Source organism: Quercus suber, unplaced genomic scaffold (genome assembly GCF_002906115.3).
Source record: "Quercus suber isolate HL8 unplaced genomic scaffold, Cork oak 2.0 scaffold_138, whole genome shotgun sequence".
Classification (NCBI taxonomy): Eukaryota; Viridiplantae; Streptophyta; class Magnoliopsida; order Fagales; family Fagaceae; genus Quercus; species Quercus suber.
In genome coordinates this window covers 644,401-668,648 of record NW_027069600.1, presented here as the reverse complement: position 1 = coordinate 668,648, position 24,248 = coordinate 644,401, and the positions used below count along the sequence as shown (strand labels likewise).

Here is a 24,248-nt window from a genome sequence, read left to right as displayed (position 1 = left end):
CAGATGCAATTTCCTCCCATAGAGATAATCTTCAATCTGCATCCTCCAATACGCGAAGTCTGTGCCATCAAACTTTTCTATTCCAGACGCCTTTCCTGCTTCCTCTGCCATTGCTCCCACTCAAACCTAACCCTAGGCTCTGATACCAGTTGTTGGGAATTTAACCAAAATTCCAACCTGTGAGAAACAATAAAAATAGAGAAAACACACGCCAAAGAAAAATAATCACACGCACAAGACAGTATTTACGTGGTTTGGCAAATTGCCTACGTCCATGGAGTTGCAGGGATTTCACTATTATCAAGGAAAAAATACAAAGTGCGGCTACAGTGTTTTTCTCTCTCCCTAAAAACACAACAACAATAGTGATAACAAACCCTAATTATAAAAGCGGCTTTTATATCCTACTTACAGGGTTATAATGGGCTAGGCCAAAAAATAAACTAACCTCCACAAAGCCCAACACTCCTCCCCTAAAATCACGATGTGTTCTAATATGAAGAAAGAGCAGGACATGAACAGAGGCATGGCTAAACCCGTGGGTGGATGTCTTCCATTTGCTTGTACTAAGGTGGATGTCTGCTTTGCTTTTCTGATTGATGAAGGATTGCATTGAAATCTCCTACACAACACCAAGGCCCATCTACAAATGAAGAAATATGAGATAGTAGCACTCGAGAATTCTTTTTTTCACTTGCTTCCGGCCACCCATAGAAACCTGTGAAAAACCAAATAAAACCATCCTCCTTAACCACCCTTGCCAATACATGATTTTCAGTAAAGTTAATAACATCTAACTTAACCTCGGATTTCCATAGCAATGCAAAACCTCCCCCGAAATAAGGCTTTTTAACAATGAAATTATTCGGAAAAGGCAACTCTTTACCATGTTTTTTAAAACCTTCTTTATCCAGTCTAGTTTCCATTAGGAAGCAGACTATGGGAACTTGATCCCTCACTAACTTGTGAAAGCTTTGAACTGTCCAAGAGTTTCCAAGCCCTTGGTAGTTCTAGCTTAGGAGCTTCATTATGCTCGGCAAGGGTGCGTGGGCACCCCAGCCATTTCCTCTGAGTTTGAATCACCACTGCTCTTTACCCGTTTCACCAATGTATGTTGTTCATCTCCTATCGGACTGCTCTCCTCATTGCTTGTAATCCTTTTCCCCAACACAGACTTAGCTCCCTCTTTAAAAAAAATCCACAAGCCCAATTTCCATACATCTAAGCTTGGTCCAAGTTGCTTTTTGCTTTGGGCTTTGAGGCCCACAACCTGAGTCCACAGGCAACACGTGCATGGAGTCATCCACTTCAGCCATAGCCCCTACATTTGAATTTGGCGTCGTGGATACAGCAGATCCCATACCTTCCGTATTAATCTCCACAATCCCCTTAATTTCAGTTGCCACGTGTACCCCTTCCCAATATGTTCCCTGTTTGTCATAGTTTCCTCCCTTACGTCTCTCATCCTGTTCCCTAGGGTTCTGAACTGTTTCTCCGCCGTCCCCAATGGCTGCTTCATGATTGACTTGCCCAGACCGGTCCTCTCTCCGTTCAAACTCCGCTACGACCTCTTCCCTATCATACTTCTTGCGAGGAGGTGATCGAGTCCGGCCCCCTGTGGCCTTCAATCAGTCCCCATATTGGCAAATAACCTCCCCCTCATTCTTGGTTACACCAAAATAAGGAGCACAATGCTTTAAATCATGGCCTAGTAAGCCACAATAATGGCAAAATAGAGGAAGGCGCTCGTATTTGAACATAACCCAGTGATTCTTGCCATTTGAACCAGCCAAAAAAGCCCCACGCCGGACCGGCTTTGCTATTGGAATAGCAACCTTGACTCTCATAAAGTAGCTCTGTCCCTCAAGCTTTTGTTTTTTCTCAATCTCAACCACCAAACCTAATTTACTTCCCACTGTCTCTACAATTTTAGGCGACACCAAGTCCAACAGGCTGCCCTAGATTTGCACCCAAAGAGAAACCGAATCAACATCATCTGCCGTCATCCCTGCTTTCCAACGAATCAACATCAAAACCTAATTATCAAAGGACCACGACCCTCTCACAAGCACCCGATTCAACTCAAACTCAGATTGGAACTTGAGTTGAAAAAGATTTGTACCCACCACTATCATCTGAACACCTTCCTCCAAACCCCATACCCTTTTCAGTGTAGTTATGGCCGCCTTCCTATTGAACGGCCGACAAGTAAGAAACTTCCCAATCAGACTAAGTGCACAACTCTCCATCCCTTCTTTGCGTCCTTCCTCTGGAATCTCAATAATCTCTTCCTCCTCCGAAGTCAACTTCATCTTCTCTAGTATACTCGTAACATCTTCTGTCATTGTAGCCGGGTTAAAAAAATAAAGAAAAAGCAAACCCTTAAGAAAATATCTCGTAGTAACGAGAGAGAGAACTCCTACTAGCGAGGAGAGTATTCCACAATCTCACAAACAAATATTAGGAATGAAGAAAGAGAGACTAAAAAGAAAAATAGCATTTGACGGCTTAGTTCGAGAGTGTTGGACGTTCTTTGACAGAGGAATAGCATTTTGACTGTCATAGAATACTTGAACATGCTCCTGATAAATTCATAAGCCTCCAATCAAACCATTTAGCCAAATAACCTTCTTGATGGCTTCTATCACATTCATATATTCATCCTTAGTGGTTGATAATGCAATAGTGGACTATAGTGTGAACCTCCAACTCAAAAATTCTTTAACAAATGTAAACAAATAGCATGTAGTATAGTATAACAATGTTTTTCTAGATCACCAGCATAGTTTGAGTCAACATTACCAACAAAGTTTTACAACAAAATCGTTTCTCTTGAACTTCATACCCAAATCAAGTATCTCTGGTGCTCAATCTTGGGTCTTAGGTGTGGGTCGAATCATGATAAAGTGTCAACTTGACGTGCTAGACAACTATGATCAAAATCCTTTTGTACAAGTATGGTGCGAGACATGCTTTTATCTTTGCGCTCTCCGGATTATGGTCATGTGGAGTGGTTAGCTAATGATATCGATTTAAAGCTTGAGTCAAAAAATCAAGAGGCATAAAAGCCATCAACAGGAAGCAGTGTAGAATTAGGAGAGCTTGTCTTAGTAAGTGATTAAGCTTGCAATCATGTTCAAAATTAGATATTGAGTCGTTAGGCTGACTCACAATAAATGATGCAATAAATAACTGAATTTGAAATCAAAATTTAAATGACCAATTCAAATTTTTTCATATGTTCTGATTAATATTGAATTTGGATTTCAAATATTCGTTTTGGATTTCAGTCACATGTTCTACATAAGGTAATAAATTATAGAACTCAAGAATGGATTTTAAACACGTTTGGGCCAACGAACAAAACCCAAATCACTTAAAGCTGAAAAAAAAAACCACTAAAGGGGAGGAATGACCTTTCCACAAAATATCTTAAAATGGGATAATAAGGGGCCTCAAGGAAGGCCCAACTTTCCTTTTGTAGGGGAATGAGACCAGGAATGATCCTTAATAAAAATTGCTTTTCAATGGGGGCATGAATGGGCCCAAGGGCAACCCAAATTCCTTGAGGAGCGGATGGAAAGCCCAATAAGGGTTTTCTGTAGAATGCCCCTGACTAAAAGAACAAGTGGGCTCATGGATGACCCAAAGCCTTTGCACAAGAGAATGATTTGAAATAGGCCCAAAAGATCCTTACCCCTTTGGATAAAGGAGTTAGAAAGAGCCAAAGGTGCCTACAACCTTCACTAGGCAGTCTAACAAAGAGATAAAGAGAGAAGAGGACACTGCAAAAAGTCTGAGATTGAAAAAATAAAAAAATAAAAAATAAAGAATAAAAAAAGCACTCATCTTATTAAAAAGATATAATAATACAACATTATCAATCACATAGAAATCGAAACGTCCAAATTTTACAAAACTCCGAGTAATATAATAGCAAGCTCTAGGAGTTGTAAAAATGGAATACCAACATGTTCTTCTTCATTCAGAGAAATAAACTAATAGTACAACCTCACAACCCTTACTTCATAGGCTTAATTAATCGGTGCAACAACGGTACATGATGAACTTCTCCATGGGACGGCCACATTCAGCACAGACCACCTTCTCGGGGATGCTCCCGGTGAGGCCAGGCAGTATCAGACGGTTGCAGTGATGTGGGGTGTGGAGCTTATTGAGGTGCTCAATCAGTGCTGGCACAAAGTCTATCTCGTCGACCCTTCCTTTCCATTGTTCATAATCATTCAAGGCCTGCCAAATGGTGTCCCCTTTGGCCTTTGCCATCTCCGAAGCACCTGATCCCTTACATATCACCGCCCAACCCTGTTCACTCCCATCAAAGCTCAGCATGGTCATGATCTCTTGCATTATAGGATCGTTTTCCACACTCTTGCCGTGATTTATCTTGCTGTGCCACATGCTCTCCAGCCTGACCCAGAAGAACCAGATTAGAGTCAGGTCTGGTAGGTGGTGGCTAAGTTTTTCCGCAACAATGATGCTGTTGTTGTTTTTTACTTTTATCCTGGGGTTGCTCTTCCCTACGTAAAGCATTTCTATTGGAACGTTGGCAGCATTTGCAACAGAACGTGCAGTGTTTGTAAACTTTCGCACCCACTCGATATCTTCCCCTCCGAACAAGCAAATGATTTTCCCATCTGATATCTTAAATACCATCAAGTTCACACCATTAAATTACTCCATTAAAGGAATATGCATGGAATCGTCTAACTTAAAGATTTACCAGTAAAACAATAAAACTACTACAAACTTTACAAAAAAAAAAAAAAAATTTACACACTGAAATTTTAAATACCATCAAGTTCACACCATTAAATTACTCCATTAAAGGAATATGCATGGAATCGTAATAAAACTACTACAAACTTTACAAAAAAAAAAAAAAATTTACATCTGATATTTTAAATACCATCAAGTTCACACCATTAAATTACTCCATTAAAGGAATATGCATGGAATCGTCTAACTTAAAGATTTACCAGTAAAACAATAAAACTACTACAAACTTTACAAAAAAAAAAAAAAAATTTACACATTGAAATTACAATAAACGCAACTAGTGTTATTTCACCAATATAATAAATAATAGTTAACTTACTTTTTAAAAAAAAAGAAATTTATTTACAATTCACAAAACTCATATGTTAAAACTTTCTTAACTTTTTTCATATTTAAAATGGTAAATTACAATAGTGAAACATTACTTTTACATGAAACCAGTATGTATTTGACTTTTATTATGTAATAATCACAACTTACCTTTTTAGCAATTTTAAAAATTAAAAAAAAAAATTAAGGAAAAAGTTTAAAGGAAAAGTTTAGGAGGGTCACCCATATATACCTGTTAAAAAACTGAACTAAAATACAAGGGTAAAAAAATTGAGTTTTTGGAAAAATTTTGGTATATAGGCATGAGATAAATGATGAACATACCCAATTAAAGATTACTGGATCAATGGTATCAGCCAATAGCTCAATTCTCCAGCTCTCTTCCCGCCAGAGTGTTTCCTCCCTTAAGCTAGTGAAAGGGTATGCTACGCTTCCCCAAATCCACATCATATGAACTGCGTTTTGGTTCACAACTTTGCCTTGCGGGTCAAGCACCACAAGTATAGGTTTCTTAGTGAAGTGCCACACCTCCTTGATATACTTGATGACTGCTGAGTCAAGCTGTGATGGGTGGAACACAGAGTACCACGGCATCATCCCTTGTAAGTCATCAAACTGCTTTTGCTTGTCTGCATTCCAAGGGGTCGTCTTGTCCACCACTGGAATCCATACAACCTCGTACTGACTCTCAGGCCTCGATTGTTGGTGTCGCGACTCTATGTACATTTGTTCAAGGATTGAAAGCTCCTCTTGAGGGATTTCCAGGTCTGTAATAAACAGCAATACAATCTTCCTTCTCAACAACTCAATGCTAGCCTGTTTAGCAGTGCATATACGCAGCGGTTCAGAAACATTCTTTGAAATCGCTGATCTAGCCGTGTTTCAAGTAACTGTCTTTGTAAATAATGCTAATAAGAGTAGTAACTGAGAAACAAGACATGATTACGACACAAATGTGTTTGAATTTGATTGAAATTTAGGTCCTCTCGAATATCCTTGTAGAAGTTCAACATAATATCTATTAATTGCATGAAATGATCTCAGTCGACCAAGGTTATTCTAGATGCAAAAAGATTGTGGATTGACAACAAAATGTAACTAAAAAATAGTGCAGAGCCAGAAGGCAAACTTAGATATAGATATAGATAGCTAACCCTTTTCTTGCTAGAACCATCAAAGAGTGGCAGCTGATCTTCCTTTGCATAAATCAAAGCCTTAAGTATCTTCATGTTGTCGATATGAGGTGTTTCAAAGAGACGCACGAGTGTCAGATATGCTTCAATATGCCTCTTCTCCTCTACATCAAACCATTTTATTATATCTTGTCAGGGGCGTAAACTACTAGGACAAGCTTTATATTTTGTTTTATTGGGTCCGCTTTGCTTTAAAAAATAAATGAGGTGAATTATAATCAAACGTGAATTATTGTGATCAAGGCCAGTAAGACTCACCAATGTGTTGATGGCAAAGAGTGATCTGCTTTAGAAGGTGGCTGTGAATGTTGTTGACCTTATGGGCCAAGCTCGACAGTTCCCAAGCCTCAGTAGTTGCTGCTATGTACCTGAGACCAGTGCAGCCCAGGTGAAAGAGAAATTACAAATCGAAAATGTTTAGACACAACGAGTTCCATTATTTTATATATACATATATATAGGTAACAGGTTATGATTTGTATACAAAAGTGATATCTGTTTCATGTGACAGTAATGTTGAACTCAGCACAATCTGCCACTTCTGAAATTATGAAAAAAAACTATGAAACTTGTTTAATATGTAGCATTATTATTATAGTGCTGTTTGTTATTTACTCCTGCCTGCAGTTCTGCTTTGTTAGTGCCGTGGCAACATGCCAACATGTAAATCACAATGGCATTGACACGTTGCTAATACTCGAGACTACTATTTCTAAGACATACCTAATTCCACGTCCAAATTTATAATATGTTAATGTGTGAAACTGTGAGCGGTAAATATTGTCTATCTACTCTTGTTTACACGAACTTACTACTTTTGATCAATTATCAATATCATAGTTGCAAATTTTAACAAGTTGTGAAAATGGATGTGTTCGGCAGTATTAATTAATTGTTGAGAATAAAATGGCAAGCAAAAGTAAAAGAAAAAGATATTCTGGGGGATTGTACAAAGGAAACATACTCGTGACCCATGCCTATGAGGCCCATAATTTGCGAAGCGCATGCCACAATGCTCCGAATGGTCCAATAAACTGCTGTTGGAATATGAGCAGTGGCAGCAACCATTTCAGGTGTGTCTGGAGTAATGTACTGAGAAGGAAGCTCCTTGAACTCAACGATGCACTTGGTGACATCCAACATGGCCTTGATGAGGTTGTTGAGTGCCTCAAACTTTGGTTTCAAGGATTCAGCACGCTCCAATATTTCAGGCATTTGCTTGAGGAATGCAACCGATTTGGCAAGAGGGTTGGTAGGGTAAAGCTGCACCACCAGCCAAAATTCACCATAGTTCACAGCAAAAGCTGCCAAGGCTAGCACCAACTTTGCATCCCATGAATAGCTTGTGAGTACATTGAATATAGCTACAGTTGTTACATGAGCATCTCCACCACCGGAGCACTTGCAGGATATCTGTCATACATAGTGTGCATGGCATAAACAAAATCTATTGCGAAAGAAAATGATTAAATTGCATTAATTCTATACACACAAAAATTTGCATTTTTAATTTCCATCTGAATCTTGTGCTGTCCTTACGTAAGATGTAAAGAAATTTTATGAATGTTAAGATATATGAGACCAACCACATGCAGTAACCACATTTATAAATAAATAAGCCATAATTTAAAACCTCGCAGGAAATTTTGCTAATCGTGTATGACAAAAGGTCCAGCATGTCAGAGATGTCGCTAGAATGGAGGGCTTTGTCTTCCATTGATTCAAATTGCACTTGTGTTCCCTACGCAATTGGTCAACAATTAATGATTAGCAACTGCATAACGAATACAATGCTACATATGTAATAAATATCACAACTTATTTTTTCTTTTTACAATTTGTTAAAGTAATTGATTTTGATTAGTACAATGACTAATGCATGCATCTTAGTGCACACAAAATACACGCGCGCGAATGTGATGTGCAAATATTCCCTCACCAATTTCGCTCATATCTATTTTTCACCATTTATTTTGCTATGTGGCATTTGTATGTATGAATATATGTAATTGGGTGTGTGAAATAGAAGAGACTAGCGTCACTCCTAATGTAAAACAAATGCATAATTCTTTAGTATAAAGTTAAAGTACATACTTGGATAAAGCCGGGGATGCCAAATCCAGCACGCTTAAAAATGTCCTCAATGATATGAAGGAAAGGTTTCACTTCAACCTCCCGGCCATCTGGAGCATGAGTGCCCTGAATCTGCTTCATCATCGCATTATCATCGGAGCTCGAGAAGAAATGGCGATCACCTCTTGATTGTGGCACCTTCTGCGTCACAAGAGCCATCTTGGTTTAATTGCAAAGGTGAGGATTTAGGTGAGGGATTAGAGTTGTGTTGTTGGGTTGCATTTGGTTTAAATCTATGCCTCATATATAGATCATGACAAATGGAATAAAGATCAATTTGCTACCTTGCTTGCAATGGGGGTTATACTAGAAAGTAACATCAATAATAGGTTTAGAATTTTGGATTAGGCTTTGAGCTTTACTCTCTGTTCTGTCCCTATCCCCTTTCATCTTTACAGTAAAAAAGCTTAATCGCGAGATTCGAACTGCTGGAGATGCTGGTTAATTTTAGCCAAACGTGATACACGTATGTTGTTACTTAGGTTAATTCTTTAATTAATTTAGGAGGTTGGATTTTTCTGATTAACGTAAGAGAGACTAAAATAGCACGATTCCATTTTCTTGTTAAAATTTAACCTCTTTTTGACGTTGTACTACCTAGAATTTTCCTTTGGATACTGTGGTAGGATTCCAACTTGGGATGTCCAAAGGAGCAATATGTGGAGTGTCGGGACTTCTTTATGGTGCACATGCCTACTCAATTTGAATTGGCCATTTGAGGATCCAAAGCAATTTGTTCATCAAAATAACATTAATTAATTAATGTATGGGGATCAATGCCATTGAACCCAAAAAAACTCTGGCAATTAAGGTATATTCAAACTCTGTGTGTCTAAGTATACCATAATTTAATTAGAAATTATTAACTATATTCAATCTTGTGTTAGCATCACTTGTTTAGATGTAACTTCTACTTTTACTTTAATAGCCATTGATGAGATGCTAGGTGCTTTGAGAATCATTTAAGTAATCATTTTGCATTCTCGTTTCTTCTAAAACATGCAATTTTCTTTGAACAAGTTGATAAAAATCAAAATGAACCTGGATAGATTGATTTTTGGTTGAGGGCTTATAACTTGCAAACTAGCATTCTTGAATAATAAGCCACATTGTAGGGAAACAAGAATTCTGTTGATGCAATTTATAATTCAATAGCTATTATAATGATGAGAAATTTGAATTCTGAATATTTCTATTAAAAATATAAGAAATTGTCAGCCAAGTAACTTGAGTTACATGGCTCTTGGTTGTTAATGCAATTCATAACCCACCAATACTTGTAGGCTAATATTGATTTGAAAAATCCATTAGTTTTGTGACGTAAGCAACCTTGTGTCATTAAAGTAAAAAGCCAGGGAGTGCTTACAAATAAGGTAACTTTCCACGTCACTTTACTTGTGTAATGTAGAGAGCTTCCTTACTTGCTGTACATTTTGTGATTTACATGACTGAGAACTTAAAGAAAGCTGTTCAACTGTAGGAAAAAGAACTTGCTGAGGTGGTCTTTGATAGAAAGGGAAAAGGAAAGGAAAATGATATTTAACACCATTTTTAGGATAATTTTAATTTAACAGCCAATCCTTAAAAGCCAGGAGCTATCTCTGATAAAGGTGGGTGATCAACCGAAAGAATATATTACATTGGTCTTTATTATGCATTTTTTAACATAATAGATGCAAAAGAAAACAAATAGTAAAGAATACTAACTTAAAAAAATAAAATAAAAGGTAGCTATCTAGCTTTTAAAATTGAAAATTCTAGAGTTGTGATTGGCAAACAGGGACCAATTCTGGCAATCATAAGTTCCAAAAATATAATCATAAGGACCCACAACATGCTCACTGCATAACATGTGAAACAAAAGGAAAGAGGGTTGGAACTTATGAAAGTCCCAAAGATACGCAAGTGGATATAGCTAATGGTACAAGACTGATAATTTTATGCCCATAAAGGATAAAGATACCATTATCTGTACTCCAAGCACCCGAGGATGCAGTTGATTTTAAAATGATTAAGAATAGTCTTGGTCTGTGATTGATGGTCATAGGATGATATAGCTTTTTTTTTTTTTTTTTGAAAGCAAAAACACCTGAACTTCATTGCCATAAAGAAAAGAACGTACAACAAAGCCAAAAAATAAAAGCACAACACAGTACACCTATCTACCATCTTCCTGAACAAACTGCATCACCATAGGAGGACAAACTCCTATCCAGACCTGAGAATCCTCTTTCAGCCTTGCATACTGTGCCAGCTCATGTGCAGCCTTGTTGTATTCTCTTTTCACATGATTAATTTTCCAGCAACCAAAAGATGAGAGCAAACTAAGAATCCCTTGATATATATGTCCAAGACAGCCACTAGTTTCAGCAGAATTTACTTTAGAGACCACTACTAACGCATCAGATTCCATGATAATTTGAGGAAGCTTTTGCTCTTTGGCAAGAAGGAGGCCACGCTCCATAGCTAGCGCTTCCACTTCCTCTACCGAGTATTGACCCTGCAAATATGTACAGCACGCAGCACACACTTCACCAGTAGCATCCCTTATAATAACCCCCACACTTGAGTTTCTACCATATTCCAATGTAGCACCATCAACATTAATCTTGAACACACCTGGTGGAGGAGCCATCCATTTACCATCTGACTGAGGCAAAATTTGAGAGTAAGCAACTGAGGCATTTTTGAACTCCAAGATATATTTTATGGCAAAACCCCAAATAAACTCAGGAACCTGACTTAAAGACTCAAACACAATTTTATTTCTATTACACCAGATCGCCCAAGCAACCACAAAAAAGATTTCCAAGTCACTAGGTGTACCAAAATCAAGAATTTTCATAGCAATATCCACAATATCCATATTTACATTCACCAAGTCAGCTGGATTATCTAACCAACATCTCCAAACTCTTTTAGCTACTTCACATTTAACAAAAACATGGATATTTGATTCAGGCTCCATACCACAAGCTGGACATACGTCACAAATATTAACACCTTTTCTTTGCAAATTCAGAAATGTAGGGAGAGCATTCATACACATTTTCCAAGCAAAAATACGTACCTTGGGGGGGATGTTTAAGTGCCATAGCTTCCTCCATAGGAGACTCCTAGAATCACCCGAAAAGCTTTCCCCTACCTCCATATTATCAATCACCCCAACAGCAATATAATAAGCGCTTTTTACACTGAATTCACCCTTTCTATTACCCACCCATATAATTTGGTCCTCAGGAAAGTTGTGGCTGAGGGGAATACTCAGAATAGTTCTTGCTTCAAAAGGCAAAAATAAAGCTCGCACTACATCATCTCTCCACCTCTTCCTTTCCCTATCAATAAGCGCCGAGACCCTAGGATAATCATCAAAGGGCTTTGGGGGGGAGATAACTTTGTATGTTATTGGAGTAGGAAGCCATTTATCCTCCCAAATAAGAATCCTCTCCCCATTACCAACTCTCCACCGAGTACCTCTTCTCACCACTTCCAACCCATTGAAGATGCTCCTCCAAGTGTAAGAAGGACTAGCACCAAGTTTTGCTTGAAAAACATCACCATGCGGATAATATCTTGCCTTATAGATTTGGGCTACCAGAGAGTTAGGATTTTCCACCTCTTCCTTTCCCTATCAATAAGCGCCGAGACCCTAGGATAATCATCAAAGGGCTTTGGGGGGGAGATAACTTTGTATGTTATTGGAGTAGGAAGCCATTTATCCTCCCAAATAAGAATCCTCTCCCCATTACCAACTCTCCACCGAGTACCTCTTCTCACCACTTCCAACCCATTGAAGATGCTCCTCCAAGTGTAAGAAGGACTAGCACCAAGTTTTGCTTGAAAAACATCACCATGCGGATAATATCTTGCCTTATAGATTTGGGCTACCAGAGAGTTAGGATTTGAAATCAACCTCCAGCGTTGCTTAGCAAGCATAGCAAGATTGAAAGCTTGTAAATTTCTGAACCCCATTCCACCATTCTTCTTCGCCTTACATAGTTTTTTCCAACTAACCCAAGCAATTTTTGATTCCTGACCCCTTTGACCCCACCAAAACCTTCTCATCATTGCTTCAATCTCCTCACAAAGAATCTTTGGGATCTGGAAACAGCTCATTGTGTACGTTGGAATAGCTTGGACAACAGCTTTAATAAGGATCTCTCGCCCACCCGCTGATAGCAATTTCTCCTTCCACCCCGATAATTTCCTTTCCACCCTCTCTTTAACTTCAGCAAAAATTTCAACTTTTGACTTACCAATGATTGAGGGTAAGCCAAGGTATTTTTTATGGCGGGTGTCTTGCATATGGCCCAACATCCCCAACACTTCACATCTTTTTTCATCCAGGGTATTGTTACTAAAGAAGACTGAAGACTTATCCACATTGACTTTCTGACCCGAAGCATCTTCATATAGCTGGAGGATATCAATGAGAGTTTGGCATTCTTGACTATTTGCTTTGCAAAATAGCAGACTGTCATCCGCAAAAAACAAATGCGTGATTTTTGGACAGCCTCTACATATTGATACTCCACTAATTCTTAGCTTTCTAGCAACATCATTAAGAAGAGAGGAAAAACCATCTGCACATAAAAGAAAAATATAAGGCGAAATTGGGTCTCCTTGACGGAGACCCCTCGTAGGAGTAATACTACCATAAGCACCACCATTAACAAGAATAGAGTAAGAAACAGAAGTGATACAATGCATGACCAACTTTATCCATTTTTCATGGAAACCCATTTTTTCCATCACTTGTTTAATAAAACCCCACTCCACCCTATCATATGCTTTACTCATATCTAACTTAATGGCCGCAAAGCCTTCCTTACCTTCCTTTTTATGTTCCAAATAGTGCATAAGTTCAAAAGCTACAAGTACATTATCAGTAATAAGTCTCCCCGATAGAAATGCACTTTGATTTTCAGATATAATTTGAGGCAGGATATTTTTAAGCCGATTAGCCAGCACTTTAGATATGAGTTTATAAACAACATTACAAAGACTAATTGGTCTAAAATCTGACATTTTTGTGGGGTTCTTTATTTTTGGCACCAAAGTGATATTTGTTTTATTAATCTCTACCATAGACATATTAGAATTAAGAACATCTAAGACCATGCATACAATATCATTACCAACAATATTCCAATATTTTTGGAAGAAAATAGCAGACATACCGTCCGGACCTGGAGCTTTTGTCGGATGTATCTGATTTAGTGCAGTCTCAATTTCCTCCCTTGTGAATTCTTGAATAAGACTATGATTCATTTCCTCCGTGACTTTTGTTGGGATAACATCAAGGACTTCCGAAATGCGAGTCGAGACAGATGAAGAATATATAGTTTGAAAATATGACACTGCCACCTTCGCAATACCTTCAGTCGAATCCTGCCAATTTCCATTTTCATCCATAATACCATTAATAGTATTTCTCCTTCTCCTATCAGAAGCCTTAGTGTGGAAGTATTTCGTATTTCTATCCTCAAGGCCTAACCATTGCACCCTTGATCTCTGTTGCCACTTTATTTCTTCACTATCCAATAACTCATTGATCTCCTTTCTTAACATGTTGATTTCACCACCCAAGCTGCCATTTCTATCACTGTGTACCAGTGCATTGAGAGTCTCCTTTTTCTCCTGAATTTTCCTCAGAATATTTCCAAATATTATTTTGTTCCATTCAGAGAGATTTTCAGCACAACATCTCAATCTAGCAACTATCCCCCTAGGGGAATTTACTTCATGGCTACTATTCCAGACTCCTTGTATAATATCTTTGCAATCCTCCCTTCTTGTCCACATAGCCTCAAACTGAAATCTACGTCTATTAGCAAACTTCTGAACAACAGTAGCATCAGTTATCAACAAAGCACAGTGGTCAGATGTAGATTCCACCAAATGATGCACTTTAACATCTTTATAATAATCAACCCAATCGGGAGTAGCTAAAGCGCGATCCAATCTCAAATACACTCTACTTTCACCTTCTTGCATATTGCACCATGTAAACTCAGGACCCACAAAACCCAGATCCTTGAACCCACAATGGTGTATTGCTTCTCTAAAATCATCCATTTGTTTTTGAGCCCTTTGTACCCCACCCAATTTCTCTTCAACTGACACTATTTCATTAAAAACATCAAAGCATAACCAGGGAAGATGGCACCTTTGGCTAAGGCTTCTCAAGAGATCCCACGATTCTTTTCTACAATGAGTTTCAGGATTCCCATAGAACCCAGTGATTCGCCATTTAAAGCCCGATTCCGGGTCAGTCACCGCTGCATCAATAAAATTCCGTGAATATCCCTGAACTTCCACTTTTATATCCCTACACCATAACATTGCTAATCCCCCACTCCTTCCAACACTAGGCACAATTAATCCATTCAACAAACCAGTTTTCAATTTCACCTTCTCCATCTGATACTTCTTCATCTTTGTCTCCGATAAGAAGACAATTTTGGGCTTCCAACGTTGCACGAGCTCGCGCAACACTCGAACTGACCGGGGGTTCCCAAGCCCCCGGCAGTTCCACCCTAGAGCAATCATTTTTCTAGGCGGTGCTGCGCTGCAGTCACCGCCGTTTCATCAAAGAAAATAACACCCCCCTCTTGTTCCCCTTCACATAAACGTTTCTGAATATTTCTATCAGAAATAAAGAACGTATCATCAAAAATTTTTCTTTTTTTACTTACCTCTACGCCTTGTTCAGACTTAATCACCTCATGGGCCTTTCCTTTTTCTCTTGCAATTTTTTTAATCTTCCCTCTGACTCCTTGTTTGCTTATTCGGCCTGGGCTTAAAGGCTGAGTCCGTTCCAAACTTAAGCCCTCTATTTCATTTGGCCTTATGGGCCCAATACCTTCATTTGCTGTTACAACCAGCCCACATCTTTTTTCCCCACTTAAGCCCTCTATTTCTTTTCTACTTAATGGGCTAACTTTCCCATCTTCAATTAAAACCGGCCCATACTCCTGAACACCAACTTGCTGATCAGCTTTAGTTCCATTCCCTTCATTCCTAACCAACTTAGTTAGACCTCCATTCTGTCCTTCACGTGCTGCCTGTTCCAGCTCACTGTCCGAAGCTTCTGGCACTCTCTCCACCCATCTCACATGTTCTCCTTGTTTCCTGTGGCTTGACGTGACAAGACTCTCTACCGGGTTCAATGGAGTCTCCTCCATCCTCCTCACCGTGCCACCTGCTTCCTCAGCTCCACCGCCAGCAGCCCTTTCATGCAAGCTCCGGTTTTCAGCTTCACAAGCTTCCTTTGTTCCACCATCCACCACCATTGAGGCCGAGCCCCCTCCTTCATTCACGTTCTGCTTATTCAGCTTTTCCTTTCCACCTCCAGCTTTTATAACTCCACCAGCTTTTAGCCATTCACCATATTGCCTCCCAGCTGGCTGCACCATTGAACTTTCATGGCAATGCTTTTCATCATGTCCTAGTATTCCACATCTATAACAGAAAATTGGCAGCCTCTCATACCTAAAATCCACCCAAATTCTTTCACCTTCCTCATTCTTCACATACCCCCCTCTACGGAGAGGTTTATCAATTTGCACTTCCACTCTTACTCTTAAGAACTTAGCTTGATCTGCTTGCAAAGCCCTCTTGTCAACCTCTAATACCCTTCCAATTTTTCTGCCAATCTCCTTCCCAATATCTTCAGACATGTTCTCAAATGGCAAACCCCAAATCTGCACCCAGAAAGGGGTATGGGAGAAGCTAACATTTTTTGATGTTAAACCTTTCCTCCATCTACACAGAAGGAGAAGGTTGTTTTCAAAATTCCAAGGACCACTTTTTTCTACCCACTCTAACTGGTATCTTGACCCAAATTTAAACTGCAAAACATTATTCCCCACTTCCACAATTCTCAGCTCAGAACCCATCTTCCATGCTGCTCTTAACGTGTTCTTCAAAGCTCTAATATTCTGATTACGATTTGAAAGTAAACGCCCAAATAAGCTCAAAGAGTATTCTTCCAAAATTTCAGCACTACTAGTATTTGCAATCACAATATCTTCCTCTTCTTCTTTTGTGAGCTTCAGCTTTCCAAGACTAGTCACCACATCTTGATCCATACAGCCACACCCTTAGAGATGGGCTACACCCACTTTTGAAAGATGGTGTAGTCCAAGAAAGAACCCAACAAGAAACTTTGATGGAGGGAGTAAGCTCTTACTCAGATGAGAGAGAAAGAAAACCTCTGACTGTAACCGAGAGAGAAAACACTCCTACAAGGGAGAGATATTCCCGATAATCTGAATTCATAGGATGATATAGCTGATTGCATGTTTAGCTCAGTGATAGATTCCACAAAGAAAGATTGATAGACAATGAGGATGTGACTTCATGCGAGGGAAAATTTATAACCAACTTATTTATGTCTCCATACACATGTACAATATAAATATCATATATTATAATAAAAAATATCAATATGGACAATAGATTATTTTTATGAACATTTAGGCTCTATTTGATTGGAGGGGTAGAAAAATGAGAGGATAGAAAAGTAGGAGAATAAAAGAAATTTAGTTTTCTCTTATATGTATTTGGTTGGGAGGATGGAAAAGTAATTTGCTTGGTTAAGAATAGAAATGAGAGGATGACAAATGAAATTGATGTAGATTTATAATTATGTCTCTATTAAATGAAACAAAAGATAACATTTTTTTTTTTTGTTAAAAAAATTGTGTACAGATGCTTCAATTCTTTTTAAAAAATAAATTCTTGAGAAAGAGCATAAGCCAAAACATCCAAAATAGATGAGAAATAAACTGAAAAGTCCTTAAAAACACAAAAGCCAAAGAAGAAAACCAAAAAAAGAAAGATAGACTCCAAAGAAGAGAACGACAAACCATGTGCATTTTACACATTGGTTCTTTCATCCACAGGTGGGAAGCATTTTTCTCTCTAGTATTCTCCTTGATTTGGGGAGAACACATTTTGGTGGGCCTAGAAAGAAAATATCCTCACTCCACCAATTGTTCTTCCTCTCTTCTCTCCAACCAAACACCCACAAAAATTATTTTCTCTCCCTCCTTTTCCACCCCCTAAAATCTCCCCAACCAAATGAACCCTTAGTGGTGTTTTAATGTTAGAAAACCCATAAAAGTATTATTCATAGGTTTTTATTTTAATAATTAGTTATTTTGAAGTTTTCATAGTTAATTTTCACTTGTAATTCCTATGTACTTTTACTATTAGCTAAATGAACCTCAAACACTTATCATTTTAAAATCCATAAAATGATTGAATTATATCAAATTAGAAAAATCATTTTTGCACCTAAAACTTTAGTGTTTAACTTGGAAAAAAAACTAAGATTATGAAAATATTTCCAAATTTTACTACTTACTGATGATGCCGAAAATATCAACAGTGAGTTGCACAATGCTCGTACCCTCTAAACGACACCTGCACAAAAAAAAGATGACCTAACAGAAAGCACCGGTATGGTGCCGGCCAAATACCCTCCGAAGGTCAAGTTAGAACTTCTTTCAACTCTAGAATACTAGAGAAGGGTTAATTATGCGTACCTCGATTTATGAGAGTATTGGGGCTTTTATAGTAGTAGAGGGTTGACCTCTCTTTCTTGGAGTAGAAGTCTTTTCCATATAGGAATCCTTATGAGCGTAGATTGCGGAATCCTTTCCTTATAGGACTCTATCATCGAGCGTGGAGTACAAGTCATGGTTTTGTTAGGACCGTCGGCCTTTGACCCGTCAGCTTGTCTCATTCCCTTCAGCCATGAAGGGTCATCAGCCTTTGAACGAAATCAGCCCCCTTAAGCTATTCGCGGATTTCCTTCCCCGTCAGCCTGTCCCTGTTTGTCAGCGTTAGAGTCAGCATCCTTCATGGCTTAACCCTTCAGCCTGAGTAGAAGCCGACGGGCTAAGCCTATGTTGCTGTGTGCTATGATTTCTCCTTATCAGTTGCCCCCTACTCCATATCTTTGTCAGTTATAATTGACGGGTTATGGAGTATTCATTCGTCACTATCTGTTGCTTTGGCTAGGAGAGAGAAAATATTCCAAAGCTGACACCTCGAGCAGCCAATATTAAATGCTCGGACACGTGGCGTGCTCGGGTTGGCTCCGCGTCTAGACGAGGGCGTCGCTTCGTCTTCCGTGTGTTTTCCTTATTATATATAGTGTCCACCTCTCCTCATTTTTCCTATTTCATTTTCACTGATTTCTGAAGAGCACATCCGTCGCCTATCTTCCGTCAGTACTGCCAACATTTCTGTCGTCACTTCTTCAACCGTTACTTTTGGAAAACTTGTAAGTTTCTTTTCTTTCCTTGCACACTATTTCAATTATTTTCTTTAAAGTGAGGTCGTCATCCTAGGTGCTTAGTTTACACCCGTCACTTGTAGGTAGATGTCGAGTGACGCGTCGAGTGACCAGTCGTCGGTCCGCGAAGGAGCGGGCTACGACGAGGTATTTGGTTCAGGATCAGGTAGTGAGTCTGGGAGTTTCTCCTGGTCGTCAGAGAGGGAGACGTCGGCCCATACTCCTGTCGAGGAAGTACGAGGTCAGGGAAACGGTGGCCAGGAGGAAGAAGTAGGCGAGGGTGAAGTTGGAGTAGGAGAGAGAAATAGTGATGGGGATGAAGGTGATGAGGAGTCTTGCGAAGGGACTTCTGGAAGTCTTGGAGGCAGTCGTCCCTTCATCCTTCCCAAGGATTGGGCTGTGAATAAGTTCCTTCCAAAGATGACACTTAAAATTTTTAACGAATTACGCACCCGTTTCCAAATCCCCGACCATATTCCTATCTGTCTGCCTAGGGAGGGTGAGAAATGTTATACGGGAAGAACTGCAGATGTTGGCATGTACGATGCTATGTTTGCTGCCGGGTTGAGACTGCCTCTAACGGCTCTACACCGTCAGCTGGCTGATTTCCCTGTTTTATCCGTCAGTCAGATTGCTCCAAACTCGTGGAGAATCTTTATTAGTGTTGAGGTACTGTGGGGTCGCCTAAGTGGAGGCCACCGTCAGCTTTCCTTGGATGAATTTTTCTACTGCTACAGACCTCGGCACCTTTCTTCCTCAAAGGGGATGTATCATTTTGCCGTCAGGGAGAAGGAGTTGAGGCTGGTGTCTGAGATGCCAGATTCAAATAGAGCTTGGAAGAGTAGGTTCTTTTTTGTGGAAGGGAAGGACTGGGTGTGCCGTCAGGAAGAGTGGGAAACAATACCCTTTGGTTGTTTTGACAATACTTGGGGGTTCGCTAGAGAGTCAGGTTTTAACCGTCAACTTTTATCCTCGTCAGTTTGCTACGTATTACAATTTATTTTTGAAAAGGTATTAACGTAGCCAATTTATTCTTTTTCAGCCTTCACTCGTCCATCAATAACCGACGAGCAGGAAGATTTTATTCGTCGGGTTTTGGAGATACCAATAGAAGAGCGATCGTGTCGGGACTTGATTACCCTCGACACTCTTGATGCGTACTGCGGAGGTCCCGAACCAATGCCTGAAGCTCGCAGATTGGAAGAGTTTTCCCGTCACCGTAAGTTCCTTGACCTATTCGTTACGTCACTCTTTGCACTTTTAGTTGTCAGCTTCCTTTATGCGTTTCTTTTGCAGAAATGGACGTAGCTAAGGAACGGATCAGGGCTGCCGCTGCCCGTCAGAAGGAGGAAAGGAAGGTAAAGGGGGAGGCGACATCTACGTCTGCCCCTCAAACCGTCACTAAGGGTTCCCAGAAGAGGAAACCTGACGGGGGCGTCATTCGTCCGTCGAAAAAGCCAACCGTCACTCCTGGGAAGTCGCCCCCCAAGTCGGGCCATGGAGCAGGGAAGGGTGTTATGACCTCTTCTGGTCCCGTCCTGGAGGGACCTCGTAGCCTGCTGACGCATAAGGATTTTGCCGTCGAAACTATTGAAGCCCTTATAAGACCGACGGATATAGATCCTTGCGCTCAGCTGGGGACGGAAGAGCTAGGGTTGTCCACTTTGTTCGATCTCTCGAGGGTAAGCCGTCAGCCTTTTTGACTGACGTGCTTAATCTTTCTATTTTGATAACTGACGGTTGTATCTTTTTCTAGGCCTTGGTTCGTGTGAAGGCGCTGCAAGACCGGTGCGTGGCTAAGGAGGGGGTCGTCACTCGTGTTAGCAAGCATAATGCTAACATGCGAGACCAGCAGGCTCAGTATAAGGAGGCGGTGCGCACACTTAACCTCGAGCTGAAAGAGGTAAGGGAGAAGTTGGAAAAGTCGAGTCGTCAGAAGGACGAGCTAGAGGGAGAGCTGTCGACCCTTCGTGGACAGTTGGAGACGGCAGGGACTGACGCCGTTGAGAAGTTCAAGGCGTCAGACTCCTTTATCGATTCTTGCGGTGGCTATTACGACACGGGATTCGATGACTATCTCAAACAAGTCGCATCAGCTTTCCCTGAACTGGACCTATCTGGAATTACCCTGGACGACGCTCAGCCTATGACGCCTGCTATTGATGCCATTACCGCTGGTGTTGGCGACTTGGTTGATTCTCCCCCACATGGAGGTAGTGGAGTTGTCTTGGCCCAACCTGCTGCGAACCTTCCAACAACTGCCGCGACTCCTCCTGTGGTGCTGCTTGACGGAGAGGACCCTTCTGTTAAGTAGAGAATTTTTTAAGTGACGGTTTTTACTTTTGTAGCTCATATGTTTCCCTTCTCTTTTATTTATGTAGCAAACAGCTTTATTAAGTGCCCCTTGGGCCCCAATGTGTAATATTTTGACAGCTTTTTAAATGCCTTTCTGGGCTTTGATTTGTTTGTAACGCCGTCGCTCTTGATTACTTGTATGTAGCTACTTTTGCTTGACCTGTTTAACTCGTATGTTTCGATTTGAAAGAACAAAATCAGGATTGTGGGCCCTTTTAGTTTAGTGTGCCGTCAGTTTTACTAAACCGTCGGTTTTAAACCTTGAGCTTTCTAGTTTAAGTCTGCTTAATAAATTCGTCAGTTTTTTGACCATTTTACTTTAATGATTGTAGAAATTTTTGGCAAAAATCCTATTATCTCGTGACAAGGTCATCTGCCTTATAGACTTGTCCATTTGTGGATTGACAAATTCAGCCTTTTTTAGACCGTCAATCTAATGGCTGAGTCTATTGGTTTACGCACTCCGTCAGTCTTTTATTTAGACCGTCAATCTAATGGCTGAGTCTATTAGTTTACACACTCCGTCAGTCTTTCATTTAGACTGTCAATTTTTGTCACCTTGTCCATCTTGTGGACTCGGTCATTTTTTTATACCGTCGGTTTAATTGATTTGTCCATTTTATGGACTTGGTCATTTTTTAGATCGCCAACCATTAGGTTCGTCCACTTTGTGGACTTGGCCATTTTTTAGACTGTCAGCTTTTTTGGCTCGTCCATTTTGTGGACTTGGTCATTTCTTAGACCGTCAGCTTTTTTGGCTCGTCCATTTTGTGGACTTGGTCATTTCTTAGACCGCCGGTTATTTGGCTCGTCCGCTTTGTGGACTCGGTCATTTTTTAGACCGTCGGTTATTTGACTCGTCCGCTTTGCGGACTCAGTCATTTTTTAGACCGTCAGCTTTTTTGGCTCGTCCATTTTGTGGACTTGGTCAATTTGTCAGTTTTTATTGACCTCATATTTGTAAGTAGAAACTTTAGTAGTTCTGAGTAAATTCCTCTTATTGCCATGCATCTATATAAAAAGTAGTTTGAAAACAAAATCTGCCCATTTTGGGCGTAGCAAAAACATGAGTAGAAGAAACTGCCCATTGGGCTCATTGTAGCAAATACTTAAGTAGAAAAAAAACTGCCCTTTGGGCTTATTGTAGCAAATACTTAAAAAGGTAATCGGTAAGTCTTAGTGTACCCAAAAAAGGTATTGTTGCTTTTCGTGTCACCGCCCCTACTGGTAGTACTTCCGTAAGTGTTCAGCATTCCATGGATGTGGTAGCTTCCGTCTGTCCAGTGCCTCTAGATGGTAGGTGCCCTTCCTTTGCCATGTCGTAACCCGGTAAGGTCCTTCCCAATTTGGGCCGAGCTTTCCTTGGGTGGGGTCCCTTGCTGCGCCCATAACCTTTCTTAGAATGAGGTCTCCCACCTGGAAGTCTCTGTGTCTGACCCGGGAGTTGTAATGCTTGGCCATACGGTTCTGGTACTGTGCAAGCCTTTGTTCTGCTGCCATCCTAACTTCGTCCACCAGATCAAGTTGCAGACGTATGGCCTCGTCATTCCTCTTTTCATCATGGTTGTGCACCCTGTAGCTTGTAAGGCTGATTTTGGCTGGGATGACTGCTTCGTTCCCGTAGGTTAGTCGGAATGGTGTCTCTCCTGTTGGTGTCCTTGTTGTTGTCCTGTAGGCCCATAGTATGCTCGGCAACTCTTCAGCCCATATGCCCTTTGCCCCCTCGAGCCGGGTCTTGATAATTTTTAGCAAGGACCGGTTTGTGACTTCGACCTGTCCATTGGCTTGGGGGTGGGCGAGGGAGGAGTAGTGGTTCCGTACCCCCAACTGCGAGCAGAAGTCCCTGAAGGAGTCGTTGTCGAATTGCTTCCTGTTGTCCGAGACTAAGATTCTTGGAATGCCAAACCTGCATATGATGCATCGCCAAACGAAGCTCCGTACACTTTTTTCTGTAATGGTGGCCAAGGCTTCAGCTTCCACCCACTTCGTAAAGTAGTCAATGTCGACAATTAGAAACTTTAGTTGTCGTATTGCCGTAGGGAACGGCCCCATGATGTCCAACCCCCACTGAGCGAACGGCCACGGTGCCGTCATCGGGGTGAGTTCTTCGGGTGGTTGTTTGATGACGTTGCTGAACCTTTGGCATTTGTCGCAGGCCTTCACATAAGCCTCGGCATCCTTCTGCATTGTTGGCCAAAAGTACCCAGTTCCTACTAGCTTGTGTACTAGCGATCTTGATCCTGAGTGGTTCCCGCAGATTCCTTCGTGCACTTCTCTCATGACGTAATCTGCTTCTTCAGGACCTAAGCATCGTAGGTAGGGGTGCGAGAAACCTCTTTTATACAAAACATCTTTTATCAGCACGAACCTTGCTGCTTGAACCTTCAGTTTTCTTGCTGCCTCCTTCTCATTCGGCAATATGCCATTCTTCAAGAAAGAGGTTAACAGCGTGGTCCAATCGTTTTAGGGACCGAGTTCCTGTACGTCGACAGCATTTATGAGTGGAGAGAGCTGTGTGAAGGAGAGTGTATTACTAATGGTGGCCATGTGTTTGGCTGAGGCGGCTTTGGCCAAGCGGTCGGCTTGTTCGTTTTCTCCCTGGGGGATCTGTATAATTTTGACCTTCAGTTCATTCATCCTCCTTCTTGCTTGGTCTAGATACTTCTTCATTCTTTCGCCTTTGCATTCATACTCCCCACTTATCTGGTTGACTATGACTTGGGAGTCACAGTAAACGATCACTCTTTCGACTCCCGCTGCTTTTACGAGGTCAAGCCCTGCTATCAGAGCTTCGTACTCCGCTTCGTTGTTAGTTATGGGGAATTCAAGGCGGAACATACACTCTACCATATCTCCTTCGGGTGACTGTAGTACGACGCCGGCTCCACTGGCCTACCTGTTGGAGGATCCATCTACATGTATGCTTCATTGCAGAGATTCTTCTGGCCCCCTGTCCTCACCATTCGTGAATTCTGCTATGAAATCTGCAACGACCTACCCCTTAACACCGGTCCGCGGGCGATATTGGATGTCAAACTCGCTTAATTCTATGGCCCAAAGTGCCAAGCGCCCAGCAGCTTCTGGGTTGCTCATTGCCCGTCGCAAAGGCTTGTCAGTTAAGACAATCATCG

At 40.7% G+C, this 24,248-nt stretch overlaps 2 protein-coding genes across 2 annotated transcripts; both read right to left on the bottom strand.

Annotated features, from left to right (window-relative positions):
* Positions 1 to 3,826: 3,826 nt before the first annotated feature.
* On the bottom strand, positions 3,827 to 8,715 carry LOC111987259 (protein SIEVE ELEMENT OCCLUSION B-like). The gene is made up of 7 exons (XM_065776670.1): positions 8,415 to 8,715; positions 7,954 to 8,061; positions 7,285 to 7,733; positions 6,579 to 6,688; positions 6,282 to 6,424; positions 5,452 to 5,943; positions 3,827 to 4,662 (listed from the first exon to the last, which is right to left on the bottom strand). Exons 1-7 carry the CDS (start codon positions 8,610 to 8,612, stop codon positions 4,039 to 4,041), a joined length of 2,124 nt encoding a protein of 707 aa, XP_065632742.1. The 5' UTR covers positions 8,613 to 8,715; the 3' UTR covers positions 3,827 to 4,038.
* A 6,286-nt stretch (positions 8,716 to 15,001) lies between these two features.
* Positions 15,002 to 16,546, bottom strand: LOC111987231 (uncharacterized). Its single transcript, XM_024018934.1, has one exon. The coding sequence runs from the start codon at positions 16,544 to 16,546 to the stop codon at positions 15,002 to 15,004; it is 1,545 nt and encodes a 514-aa protein (XP_023874702.1).
* Between the last annotated feature and the right edge of the window lie 7,702 nt (positions 16,547 to 24,248).